The 12209-nt window shown below is 55.8% G+C and overlaps 1 protein-coding gene across 1 annotated transcript; it reads right to left on the reverse strand.

The window, feature by feature from the left end:
• Nucleotides 1-2972: 2972 nt before the first annotated feature.
• Nucleotides 2973-8002, reverse strand: C1QB (complement C1q B chain). Its single transcript, XM_041764857.1, has 3 exons — nt 7847-8002; nt 4864-5064; nt 2973-3694 (listed from the first exon to the last, which is right to left on the reverse strand). Exons 2-3 carry the CDS (start codon nt 5039-5041, stop codon nt 3120-3122), a joined length of 753 nt encoding a protein of 250 aa, XP_041620791.1. The 5' UTR covers nt 5042-5064; nt 7847-8002; the 3' UTR covers nt 2973-3119.
• Nucleotides 8003-12209: the final 4207 nt, after the last annotated feature.

Consider the following 12209-nt stretch of genomic DNA (forward strand, 5'->3'; position numbering starts at 1 on the left):
GCTGGGAGTGGGGTGGGCTTGCGGAGTAGAGAGAGAGGAAGGTGGAGCTCCCACCATCCAGGTCCCACCTCACCCACCCGGTCAGCGGCCCCTCTCTCAGGCTGTCCTTCTTGTGGTGTCTGCTCCCCCCTGGCGGCAGCGAGCCTGGAGCTGGCCTAAGCGCCCACCCCTGCATTTGGAAACACACTTCAAAGCTTTCAACGTTTGCACATCCTTGCCCTTAGGGAGTCCACTTCGAGGAATTTAATCTGAGAGAAAATCAAGGACGCGTGTCAGGATGCTCATGGCTATCTTGTTTGTAAGAGGGTAAAACGGGAAACGGGGGCAGTCCCTTGACATGGTCACACATCTGGTAAGAAGCCCAGGCAGAACTTGAACTTGGGTCTGTCTGATTCAAGAGCTCGTGCTCTTAACTGCTACCCCGCACAGCCCCTCGGGATGCTTCCCACCTGCTGTGGCAGAGCAGTGACCAGGAGCATGACCTCTGGAGCTCAGTTGTCTCGCGTTGAATCCTGGTTCTATTACTAACTGTGCGATGTTGGGCAAGTCACTTAACTGCTCTGTGCCTCGGTGTTCCCATCTGTGAAAGGGGAACATAACTGTAAAGGTTACAAGAGTTAACATGAGTGCTCAGAGCTGTGCACCGTGTGAGCTATTATTATTGTCATTCAGCCCCCACCTGCTGTTTTCTTTGCCCTTTACCCTCCTTTCCTCTTCTTTTTTTTTCTTTAAAGATTTTATTTATTTATTCATGAGAGACACACAGAGAGAGAGACAGAGACACAGAGGGAGAAGCAGGCTCCCTGCAGGGAGCCTGGCATGGGACTTGATCCCAGGTCTCCAGGATCACACCCCGGTCCGAAGGCAGTGCTAAACCGCTGAGCCACCGGGGCTGCCCCTCCTTTCCTCTTCTTACCTGGCTCAGAGCATCATGGGCCACCAGGAGGGGCACGCCGGTCAGGATCAACTGGGGCAGGGGTGGCACCGGAGCCAGGAGGAGGCAGACATTCAGCGGTGCCTGCCCATGCTGCTCTGAGATCTGCCTCCACCTGCAGGCCCAGGCCTCGGGTCTGGCCAGTAGGGGGCAGAGCTGAACACAGGGACCGCTGGGTTACATAGGCCTGGATCTAAATCCTAGACCTTCCGTGTGACACGGGCAGGTAACATCCCCTCCCTGAGCCTCAGTGTTCTTATCTAGGGAATGGGAGCAAGAAGATTAAAGAGGTGGTTTGTGAAGTGTGGTCCTGAGCGGCAACATGACAAGGCAGCTGGGAAGCACTCCTGGGGGACTCTGATGCTCCTGCAGCTTGAGAGCCGCTCCCTAGGCCCATTGTGACTAGTACAGGAGAAACGCTTGCAGAAGTTGAGCTCGGGCCTTATGAGCTGCTGTCATTGCTACAGGCTTGCTCCTTCCTGTCCTGTGTCCTTGGCCAGTTAGGTGCTGTGTCCTTACGGAGTGGCTGCTGTGCATATCGGGCGCTGTGGGGTGTGGGGGTGGGCAGGGTAAGGAGCTTGCCGCCTAGCTGGGCAGATGGACTGGGCACGAGTGAGAAGCAGATGCAGGTTGTGTGTGCTCAGCCCCACACAGGTGAGGAATGGGGTGGGGAGGTCAGAGGAGCGAGAAGAGTGAGGGCAGGGAGGGCTCAGCCTCAGGGAGGTGATGTGGCCTGAGTGGGGCTGTGCAGGACAGTAAGGGAGGCGGAGCAGAAGGGAACTGTGAGCATAAGGGCACGGAGCTGGGACCCCCCGGGGGGTTCAACGGTTGGGCATCTGCCTTCAGCTCAGGGTGTGATCCTGGAGACCCGGGACTGAATCCCACATTGGGCTCCCTGCGGGGGGGCCTGCTTCTCCCTCTGCTTGTGTCCCTGCCTCTCTGTGTGTCTCTCATGAATAAATAAATAAAATCTTTAAAAAAGGGGGAGGGGGCACCAAGTTGGGGCAGCACGGGGTTGGCCTGACAGGTTGAGGGCCTGGTGGTCCCCAGTGGAGATAGTCTTTGTCCAGGAGGGGCAGGGGTGGGACTGGACGGCCAGACTCACGGGCTGGGACTCTACCCAGTTGTCAGGGGAACCACGGAAGGTTATTGAGCAGGGGAGTGACATTTTTGTTCTAACTGGATGGCTGAGCATGGGCCAGGCCAGGATGGTTTTGGGGTGGGGGGAGTGTGAGGAGAATCAGGAGGGGTAGGGTCTTTGTTTCAGGGTCAGTTAGGTCATTGCGGGAGGACCCCTTGATCCCTTGGGTGGGGGTATATGACGTTATAAGCAGAAAACCTCTGCAAGTGGGGTGCCTGGGTGACTCAGTCAGTGAAGAGTCCGACTCTGGATTTCGGCTCAGGTCATGATCTCAGGGTTGTGAGATCGAGCCCTGCGTCAGGCTCTGCACTCAGTGTGGAGTCTGCGGGAGATTCTCTCTCTCTCGCTCTGCCTCTGCCCCTCCCCTGCTTGCATGCTTGCTCTCGCTCTCTCTTTCTTTTCTTTTCTTTTCTCTCTCTCAAATAAATAAATGAATCTTAAAAAAAGAAGATGAGAAAACCTCTGTAGTGGCTGGCCTCAATAGTGCTGCCTTGAAAGAGATCTCGGGTCATCAGTGGGTAGACCCAGTTCTGCTTGTGGGGTGGAGGATGATCCCTTCCTCCCTCCCTCTGATCCTCAGTTTTCTCCTCTGTAAACTGGGCGCAGGGCAACCTATCTCCCAGGATGACTGTGAGGCTTAATGAGAGAACAGAAGGGTCTAGTCCAGTGCTCCGGGCATAGGAGGTGCTCGATAGATGGTGCTCCCTTCCCATCTCCCACTGTGTGGCTGGCACAGAGCTGGGCACAGAGCCTGGCTCTCCAGTCACCTCCAATCAGATAGACTTTCTGTTTTCAGAGGTCATTCATTCATTCATTCATTCAACCAGCATTCAAGCAGCGTTTCTGAGCACCTACCGTGTGCCGGGTGTTGGGACACAGAGTCGGATTAGACCGCTGTCCTTGGGCCTTGAAGAGTTTATTTACTCATTCACTCAGCAACATCCGTGGAGCCCTACTGTGTGCTTTGGCCGGGTGTGGGTGGTGTTGGGGGTAAAGTGAGCATTGCTGGGGGGGCGGGGGGAGGAAGGGATTCAGCCCCACAGCTCAGGCCTCTGCGTCCGGGAAGAGCAGGAAGCCGGAGAAGATGCTATTGGCACCTTCCATGCCCAGCAGGGAGTTCTTGTCTGTGGCCTGCAGGTAGACGTTCTCCCCCTGGCTCAGCTTGAGGACCACACTGCCCGTGGTGACCTGGAAGGTGTTCTGGACGTAGTCGCAGAAGGTGACGACCTTCTGCATGCGCTCCCGGCCCCGCATGATGTTCACGCACAGGTTCCCTCTGGAGCTGGCGTGGTAGGCGAAGTAGTAAATGCCGGGCACGTTGCAGGTGAACTTGCCGCTGCGGGGTTCGTAGTTGCGGTTCTCGTTGGTGACCATGTGGTCGAAGCGGATGGTCTGGTCCCGCCGCAGGGGGATGTTGATGGTCCTCATGGCGGAGAAGGCGATCTTCTGGGTGGCCTTGTAGTCTCCCGATTCACCCTTGGCGCCGCGGGCTCCGGGGGGGCCTGGGGAACCTTTAGGGCCCACGGGGCCCTTGGGGCCTACTTTGCCTGGTTTCCCAGGAATCCCTGGATCTCCCTTCTCCCCAAACTCGCCGTGGTCTCCAGCCAGCCCTGGCAGCCCTGGAAAAGGGGAGACAAGAGAAATGACGGGTCAGAGATTCCTGAAAGCCAAAGGAAAGAGCCCTGGGCTGGGAGGCCGGGGAGCCTGGCCATGTGACCTCTGACACGTCCCTGCTCCTGTCTGGGCCTCAGGGAAAAGGAGGTGGGGGAGTCTCCTTCCAGCCCCACTTTCTGAGTCTGTGATGTGCCTGGCTGCAATGGGACGTGCACGGACTGACGCCTGGGCGTGGACAGCAGCGTCTCCCTAGGAAAGGTGCTGGGCCTGCCCTCCTCACCAGCTCACAGAGGCTCCCTGGTTCCGGCCTGGAGCTCGATACTGAATCCTTGGCACTTGTGCCATCCCTCTACTCCCGGGCCCAGGGAAGACAGCTCTAATCAATCCCGGCATCCTTTCCTGCGGAGCCTGCAGATGGGCCCTGGAACCTTCTCACGGCCACTCCTGGGGGCCGCTCCCCCTCTGTTCGGCACAGTGTGGGAACAGACGTCTTCTCCAGTGAGGCAGCGGAGTATGGGGCTGGGAGCGTGGGCCCAGGGGACAGAGATGTACTTCTCCTGCCGCACCTGCCATGGTTAGTCCTGCCTACCTCGACGGAGTCACATTCTCCGGGGCTCAGCTTCCTCCTCTGGAAAATGGGGATGAAGCCATTTTGCAGGATTGTGACGATTACATGTCATTTAAGCGAGGACAGGGCTTGGTTTGGGTTAAATGAACATTTTACAGGGAGGCGTCTCTGTGGGAAGTCTCATTTGAACCCTGTGACAACCCCACAAAGTATCTGCCTGCATTTTATAGGTGAGGAGACCCCATTTCAGAGAGGGGAAGCCACCCCAGCCGGGGGGTGCAGTCTGGGGCTGCATGCCTGCAGTTGTGCTCTCTCTCTACCTGGAGTTGGGGGTGAGAGAGCTATGGTCTGGTCTCGGCTTCAACATTTACTGGGCTTCCTTGGGCTAGCCAGTAGCTTTTCTGGACATCAGTGTTCCTGGCTATAAAATGGGAATCAGAACTCTCTCTGTGTAAAGCCATCGTGGGGGTGGAGGGGGCTTGGCAGGCGGAAGGATTTGCTAGTGCTCTTGCCATCTCTCCATCTCTCGGGTAGGCAGCGATGACCGGGAGGCAGGAGGTGGCGCCTCGCTCAAAGGCACGAGCGTATCCCCAAAGCCTGCAGTACCTTTCTCTCCCTTTGTCCCCGGGGTCCCGGGTGTGCCATCAGTGCCCGGTGCCCCGGGAATGCCCGGGATGCCAGGGATGGCGGGGTGTCCGGTACAGCTCTGGGCCCAGGAGACCTCGAGCAGACCCAGGAGCAGCGGCAGCAGCAGTGCCAGAATGCCGCCCCTCGGGGTCTTCATCACTGCCCTGTCTCAGCCACCTCCTGCGGGAGGACAAGAAGACGGAACAGGTTACTACCATGGAGACTCCTAGCATTTGTTCAGTCATTCATTCTCCCATTCATATGTTCACTGAGCGTGTCCTAGCCACCAGACCAGGCCCTGCACTGGGTCCTGCGTCCACGGAGCTGGCGGTCCAGGGGCAGGGGGACATACAAGTCATAAACAGGTCAACCTACAAGTAAGTGGAGGTACTTAGAGATTGTGCAGGGTGCTCTGTAGGAAACGCAGGGGTGCCTGGAGCGAGAGGGAGAGTAACGGGGGTTCAGGGGATGGTGGATGGTTTTTCTGGGGTGGGGTGGGGCGGACAGCGTCTCTGAGAAGTGCTGTTAAGGCTGAGATTTGGAGGTTCAGACCTGGAGCAAGAATATTTGGGGAGGAAAGGAGATGGGGGCAAAGGCCCAGAGGCAGGACTGCCTGGAGTGTCGAGGACCCGGTGGGGGGCCAGTGTAGCCGGAGGGGAGTGAGAGGCCAGAGGAATGGGAGGTCAAAGCTGTGGTTCTCGGGCTTTGGGTTTTCTTGCAAGTGTTCTCATTCCTGAGAGTGTCTGAATTCGGGGTGCTTGTGCTCTTCCCACAGCGGGCCACTTTACATCCTCACAGCAGCTCTGCTCCACTGTTGTAAAAAATTGAGGTGACAGGAGTGCCTGGTGGTGCAGTCCGATAGGCACCTGACTCTTGGTTTCAGCTCAGGTCATGATCTCGGGGTCGTGAGATTGAGCCTGGTGTCAGGCTCTACGCCCAGCACGTAGAGTCTGTTTAGGATCCTCTCTCCTTTTCCCTCTGTCTCTCCCATTCGTGCTCATCCTCTCTCTGTCTTTCTAAAATAAAAGGTTTTACAGGATGGTGGATTGGACAACTTCAATAATCCATATGCGTTGGACACTCAGCCAGGCTCTGGGACACATATACATGTGCCACTATCTCATTTAATGTGGTCCTTACCATAGCCCCCCAGTCAAGCACCCTGCTCTCTCCTTCTACAGGTGGGGAAGCGGGTATTCGAGAGGGCGGGGCTCCCATCAAGGTCACATGGCCGCCTGGTGGCTGGGATGCCAACCCACGTCCACTGGATCTTGTAACTCGCAGGATATTCTGTTAAGAGGCTGCTGAGCCTGGTGGTTCAAACGTGGGCTTTGGGGCCAGACAGCCTGACAGGGGCTAAGGTAGCGCTGGGTGCGGGCCAGTGCTCAGGCGAGGGGGCTGCCATCTGAACTGCTCCTGCTGCTGTCGCTGCCCAGCACACGGTGTGTCAGAGGCAGTGGTGAGAGGACCCCCTCCCCTGCCCCGGTGTCAGAAGGATGGCAACGCAGCCAAGGCCCAGATCAGGCCTCTGCCCCTTCCCAGTGAGGGCCTCAGGCAAGTCACTCCTGTCTGGCGTGTTTCCCCTTCCAGGAAATGGGGATCATACTCATCTCTGCCACATAGGCTCGGTGGGAGGACAGAGGAGTGAGGGCCTGGCGTGTTGGAAGTGCTAAATGAATATTAGCTATTTTTGTATTGTCCCCATCATCCAAGAATCCCCAAGCTTTGGGATATGACAGAGGATGGTCGGAAAAGTAGAGCAGGATCGAGCCTCTTTGGGAGACGGGGCTCAAGAGAGAGGAGGTCTCAGGCGGGTGCAGCCGGGCGGTGGGAGAGCTGTAACCAGGGGGTGGGGGTGGGTGGGAGCAGAGGGTCCAGACCCACAATGAGATTCGGGCTTCCTAGGGAAGCAGGAAGTGGGTTGGGGTAGTGGGAAGGTCCAGGTTCTGGCCCATCTCAGGGGCCACTGAGTCTCAGATTTGGGCAAGGACCTAGGACTCATCTGGTCTGACCCCTACCCTCGCCACCCGTCACCACCGCTGGCCTCGCTCCTCACATCTCTCCCCGGTGACCAGCCGTCCCATCTCCTTCCAGCCCCGACAGTCCCTTCCCAGCCCCACCCCCCAACTTGGAGTCAGGCCAACCGGACTTCCAACATCCCCTCGGCCACCACCTCGCTGCATGACCTCAGGCAAGTGCCTTAACCTCTCTGAGCTTCTTCAGCAAAAGGTCACTTCCACCTGTCGGGGCTGCCAGAGGATTAAAGGAGACGGAGTCTCAGAGGAATGAGGTTTCCCGTGTGGTGTCTCTGATCTCACCCCCTCTGGTACGAACATGATCGGGTTCACTCAGGGCTAACTCATGACCGATCACAACTCCACCCACAAGTCAAATTAGTTGCTTGAAAGAGCCAGGCTGGGCTTTCTCAGCAGCCCGAGAGGAAATGAGAGAAGGCAGGTGTTGGAGAAATGCTGGGCTGGGTGGAGGGGGACCTGGGTTCTAGTTTCACCTCTGCCTCTGCCAAATCTTGAACTAGGTGGTTTGCTAGGCACCCGGAGAGCCTGATCCCCTTCGGGGCTCCCTAGTGACCCTAAGAGCTTCTGTTATCTCCAGAGAGGGTGTAGGTGGAGAGAGGTTATGTGACTTGCCCCAGGTCACCAGCATCTAAGAGACTCAGGCAGTACTCAGCTTGAGTCTTGGTGACTCCAAAGCCCTTATGTTGGTGGCTCCCATCTTAGGCTGCCTCCCATCACCTGGGGCCCTGGAGAGCAGTGGACTCCCCAAGCGCACCCCCAGGGGGTTTGGTTCCCCAGGTCTAGGAGTGAGCCCTGGGGATTGCCACTGTCAATCGCCCCAGCTGGCTCTGAGGCAGGGGACGCAAGGGCTACCCTTCAGAAATCATCACCCTTGGCCATATTGGTCCTGCAGGCCCGTCCCCCCGGGGGCCGAGCCCCATCCTCACCTGGGAACCTGGCGTCCGGTGATGCCGCTGGGCTGGGCAGCAGTGGGACCAGGAGCCAGGAGCCTGCTGCTCTCAGCTCAAAGCGGAAGTTCCATTCCCCAGAGACAGGAAGGGCCTTCCTCTGACGGCCCCCTCCCCTGGGCCCAGCGGGATGGCCACCCCCTCCGCTCTTAGCCCATCCAGGCAGTTTCAGGTCCCATTTTTGCAATCTGGGGGGGTTTACTGTAAGTGAGGAGGGTAGGTGGCCAGTTTGGTTTCGCCAGCTCAGCAGCCGTTGGGGGAACAGGCTGTCCTGGGAGCCTGCCCACAGCTGGTGGCTTGCATGCCAAGGCCCCTGGCTGTGTGACCCCCTTACAGCAGACATGGGTGTTCCTCACTGAGATGAGAACATGGCTGGCCTGTTGCCTGAGCACTGGATTTGGAGTCAGAAATTGTGATTCATGTTCTGGCCCTGCCGCTCGTCAGAGGTTGATTCCTGAGGTCTCAAAGGGGGATCTAAATTTTCTCAGCCAGGAGGGCCCAAGGGAGCCCCAATTTCCTCTGCTAGATGATGGGACTGTAATCACCCTTGCTCTATAGATGGCACAGAGCACTGGGGGGCTCATTTGGGATCGTGGAGGAGAAAGTGGAAGGTAAACCATAAAGTATATTGCACACGTTACTCGTTACTATCACGCCATGTCCAAGGCTTCCCTTTTCTGGGCTCATCTTTTCTGCCTTCTTCCCATTCTATACTTCTGCTCTGGCCTTGTTCTCAAAAAATTATCTAATAATGAATTTTAAATGTGGTCATTATTTATTTATAGCCCTTCCTCTGCTTGCAGCAGGGCTCAAAGCCGATGACAATAATGGGCATAGGCAGGGGCTTATTGCTTGTTGATCCTGGAATCACACCAAGTCAGGGCTGGAGAGGGCCTTGGAGGTCACCCTGCTTATTCCCCTCACCTTACATATGGGAAACTGAGGCACAGAGGGAGAAAGTCATCACTGAGCAAATATTTATCATGCGCCTCGCTGTGCTAGGTGCTGGAGACAGAGCCACAAGCAAATCACGGCTCCTGTCCCCATGGAGAGCTCCTTCTACTGGGGGAGACTGGTGTTAAACATTGAATGATATACTGGTTTCATGGCTTCTATGATAAATGTCAGAAAAGAGGGGATTAGGGACCCCCGGGTGGCTCAGTCGGTTGAGCGTCAGACTCTTGGTTTCGGCTCAGGTTGTGATCTCACAGAGTGGAGTCGAGCCCCACCTCGGGCTCCGTGCTCATCGGGGAGTCTGCTTCTCCCCTCCTCTCTCTCCCTCTGCCCCTCCATGCTCTCTCTCTCTAAAATGAATAAATAAATCTTAAAAAAGAAGAAAAAAGAGGGGACTGTGGGAGCCCACACCTCATACAAGTGGCACTGCGGGACTGAGGGCCAGGCGTCCTGGCACCAGGCTATCAGGCTGCCTGCTGAGGCTGCATCCAAGGTGATGTGATGGCCCTCGCAGGAATGCTGGCCCAGCCAGCACCAGGAGCTGCCAGGAGGGCCCTGCTTGACATCTGTGCTTGGAGACAGAAAATCTTTGGGCTTGTGAATGTTGATTGATGGAAAAAAGTGTTACCTGCAGCAGGTATTAGGGAAAGAAGAGACCAGTTTGGTAAAACCCAAGGGTCTCTGGGGTCTGTCAATTTTACAGTTCCTCAGCCTGGATGTAGAGGGGAAGGCAATGGATTCTGAGCCAGGAGAAGGATGGAGCTCTGTACCACTTAGTCTCTGTACCTATAAAATTGTAAATTTGGGGGCACCTCGGTGGCTCAGTGGTTGAGCATCTGCCTTCGGCTCAGGTCGTGATCCCGGGGTCCAGGGATCGAGTCCTGCATCGGGCTCCCTACATGGAGCCTGCTTCTCCCTCTGCCTCCCTCTCTGACTTTCTCTCTGTGTCTCTCATAAATACATGCATAAATAAATACATAAATAAATACATACATAAATAAAATCTTTTAAAAAATTGTAAATTCATATGTTGTTGCAGGTCCAGTGTTCTTCTGAGGGTTCCCAAGGGCCACCTGGGCCCGGGCTTCTAATTCTTTGGTGGCTGATGGCAATGAGAAAAGGTGAGCTTGAATTTGAGGTTCAAGGAACCTTGAACCAAGGAAGCTTGAAACCAAGAGCAGGAAGCAGCCAGGAGGGGAGGATGGACATGGGCTTGGGAATCAGCCTCTCCCAAGTTTGAACCCCAGCCTTGCCTTTGTCTGGCTATGTGGCCTTGGGCACATTTACTGGCCTGTTTCCCCATATATGAATGGAGGTCATGGGTTGGGAGGGGAGCCAGTGAGGTAGTAACCTGGTACGTCCAGGGCCAGGTTGGCAGACTCCCATGCAAACCTGAGGACAGTGTTACATAAACGAGGTGAAGACTGAGTTCTCGGAGCCCGGATGCACAGGAGCCATGCCTGGATCAGGGACCAGGAGCAGAGGGAGTCTCTGGGCCTCAGCCCCTGAGTAGGAGCCAGCTGGTCTCCATGCCTTGCCTCCCTGACACAGAGGGGATGATCCCTACCAAGGGAGGGAGAAAGAACACAAAGATTTTGTGGTCCGAAAGGGACTCCTTGAGGCTTGGGATGTCTTCTTATTCTTCTTTTTTTTTTTTTTAAGATTTTATTCACTTATTTTATTCGAGGTGGGGAGCAGCAGAGGGAGAGAGAATCTCAGGCAGACTCAAGCCACCCCTTGGGGTGTCTTATTCTTGTTCCTGTCCCACCCCCACTCCTCCTCACCTGTCCGCCCCCCCTTAGAAGCCCTCACTGGGATCCCCTCAGCCCAGCAGACAAGCTGGCATTTTCAAAGGCCCGTCTCTCCCGACAAAGAGAGGACAACAAGGAAACAATTATGGAAAATAAAAATGGCACAAAAATTGTCGTTTCCAAAGTACAGGTTTCTGATCTGACACTGTGGCCTACATAAACGGTGTATTGATTTTTTAAACAAAAGAGAAATGAGAAGAAAGATGTATCACTTGAGGCACTGCTGGGCGGACTGCTAAGTGGTTGGTAGGGGACAGCCGTGAAGGGAGTGGCCCCGTGACCTGGCCCTGGCCCTGCCAGAGGCGCCCCGGGTACCAGGCCGGGTTCCCAGGCCCTTGCCTCTGCTCCCACTGTGTGTGTGTGTGTGTGTGTGTGTGCGTGCGTGTGTGTGTGTCTAGCCCTCCTTCCTCCCTCCCCGGCCCACCTCCCACATCCCTACTATGTGCCAGGTATGTATCAAAGTGGCCCCGGCCTCAGGGATGCTCACCCAGTGGCGCAGACGTGTCAGCCAGTTAGGGCAGGACAACTGGAGGACCACGTACGTACTTTGACTTCACCAGGCAAACCGCCCGCCCACCCACAGCCCTGTCCTCCCCAAACTTCTGTGAAAACAGCTTTGGTTCCAGAAAGCTGTTTTTTGTTTGCTTGCTTTGTACATAAATCTGCAGATGATTTTGTTTTACGGCCAGATTTGGCAACCTAGCTTCTCAAGAGACACTGGTTTGTGATCCAAGGCTCTGGAGGGCGCTGTGGAAACATGGAAACACAAATGGGAAAATCGAGGAAGGCTTCATGGGGGAGGTGATCTTTGTGTTGAACCCTGATAGATGAGTGTGTGCTATCCAGGTGGAGGGAGGATTAGTGTGTGTGTGTGGAAGGGGGGCGCTCTGCAGGATGAAGAAACCACATGGCAAAGGCAGGAGGGTGTGGAATGGCCCTTTTCACGAACAAAGGAGCCAAGGTGGAGGTGGTCGTGGAATTGGGCTGCGGCCGCTGCTCTGGCAGCCCGGCTCAGTGGGTCGGTGCCTCTGTGAGCTCTGGGAGGGCAGGTTCTCCTTGGGTGTCAGTGGGCTCCGAGGCCAGGCTGGTGGTCTGCACAGGGAAGTTATACTTTTTTATCCTTTTTGAACTTGAACTGTCAACCCTTCTCGTGGTCACCCCCGTGAAAGTGCTGTGGCCAGTGTCGGGCCTCCCGGTGCTCCCACAAGGATCGTAGCAGCTGGGCCCGCGAGTCAGGAACCTGGCAGTGGAAGCCTGATGGTTTGTGGGCAGCAGTGGTTTTCGTTGAGCTCCTGGGGGCTCCCAGAGTTTGTCAGTTATTTGGGGGGCATCAGGCACCCCGGGGACAGATTCTTACTCTCTCACTGGCTCATGCCCATCTCATTCATTCACTTACTCTGCTTTTCATCACTCATTGACCCACTACCCGTTTATTCATCCAAACTAGCTCATTAATATTCGGCACAAATTCATTGCACGTCTGTTCTTGGTCTTCATGGCGCTTACCTGAGCCCAAACCCCTCCTGTGACAGGTGCTTCCAAAATTCAACATAGGTCAACATGGATCTGGGAATTCA

Source organism: Vulpes lagopus, chromosome 8 (genome assembly GCF_018345385.1).
Source record: "Vulpes lagopus strain Blue_001 chromosome 8, ASM1834538v1, whole genome shotgun sequence".
In the NCBI taxonomy this organism is placed as follows: domain Eukaryota; kingdom Metazoa; phylum Chordata; class Mammalia; order Carnivora; family Canidae; genus Vulpes; species Vulpes lagopus.

Excerpts from the sequence above, each read along its gene's own strand:
- C1QB (XM_041764857.1), bottom strand. The coding sequence starts at position 5,041 with ATGAAGACCCCGAGGGGCGGCATTCTGGCACTGCTGCTGCCGCTGCTC. Across the intron at positions 3,695-4,863 it reads GGGGACAAAGGGAGAGAAAG|GGCTGCCAGGGCTGGCTGGA; the intron begins GTACTGCAGGCT and ends CCCCTTTTCCAG.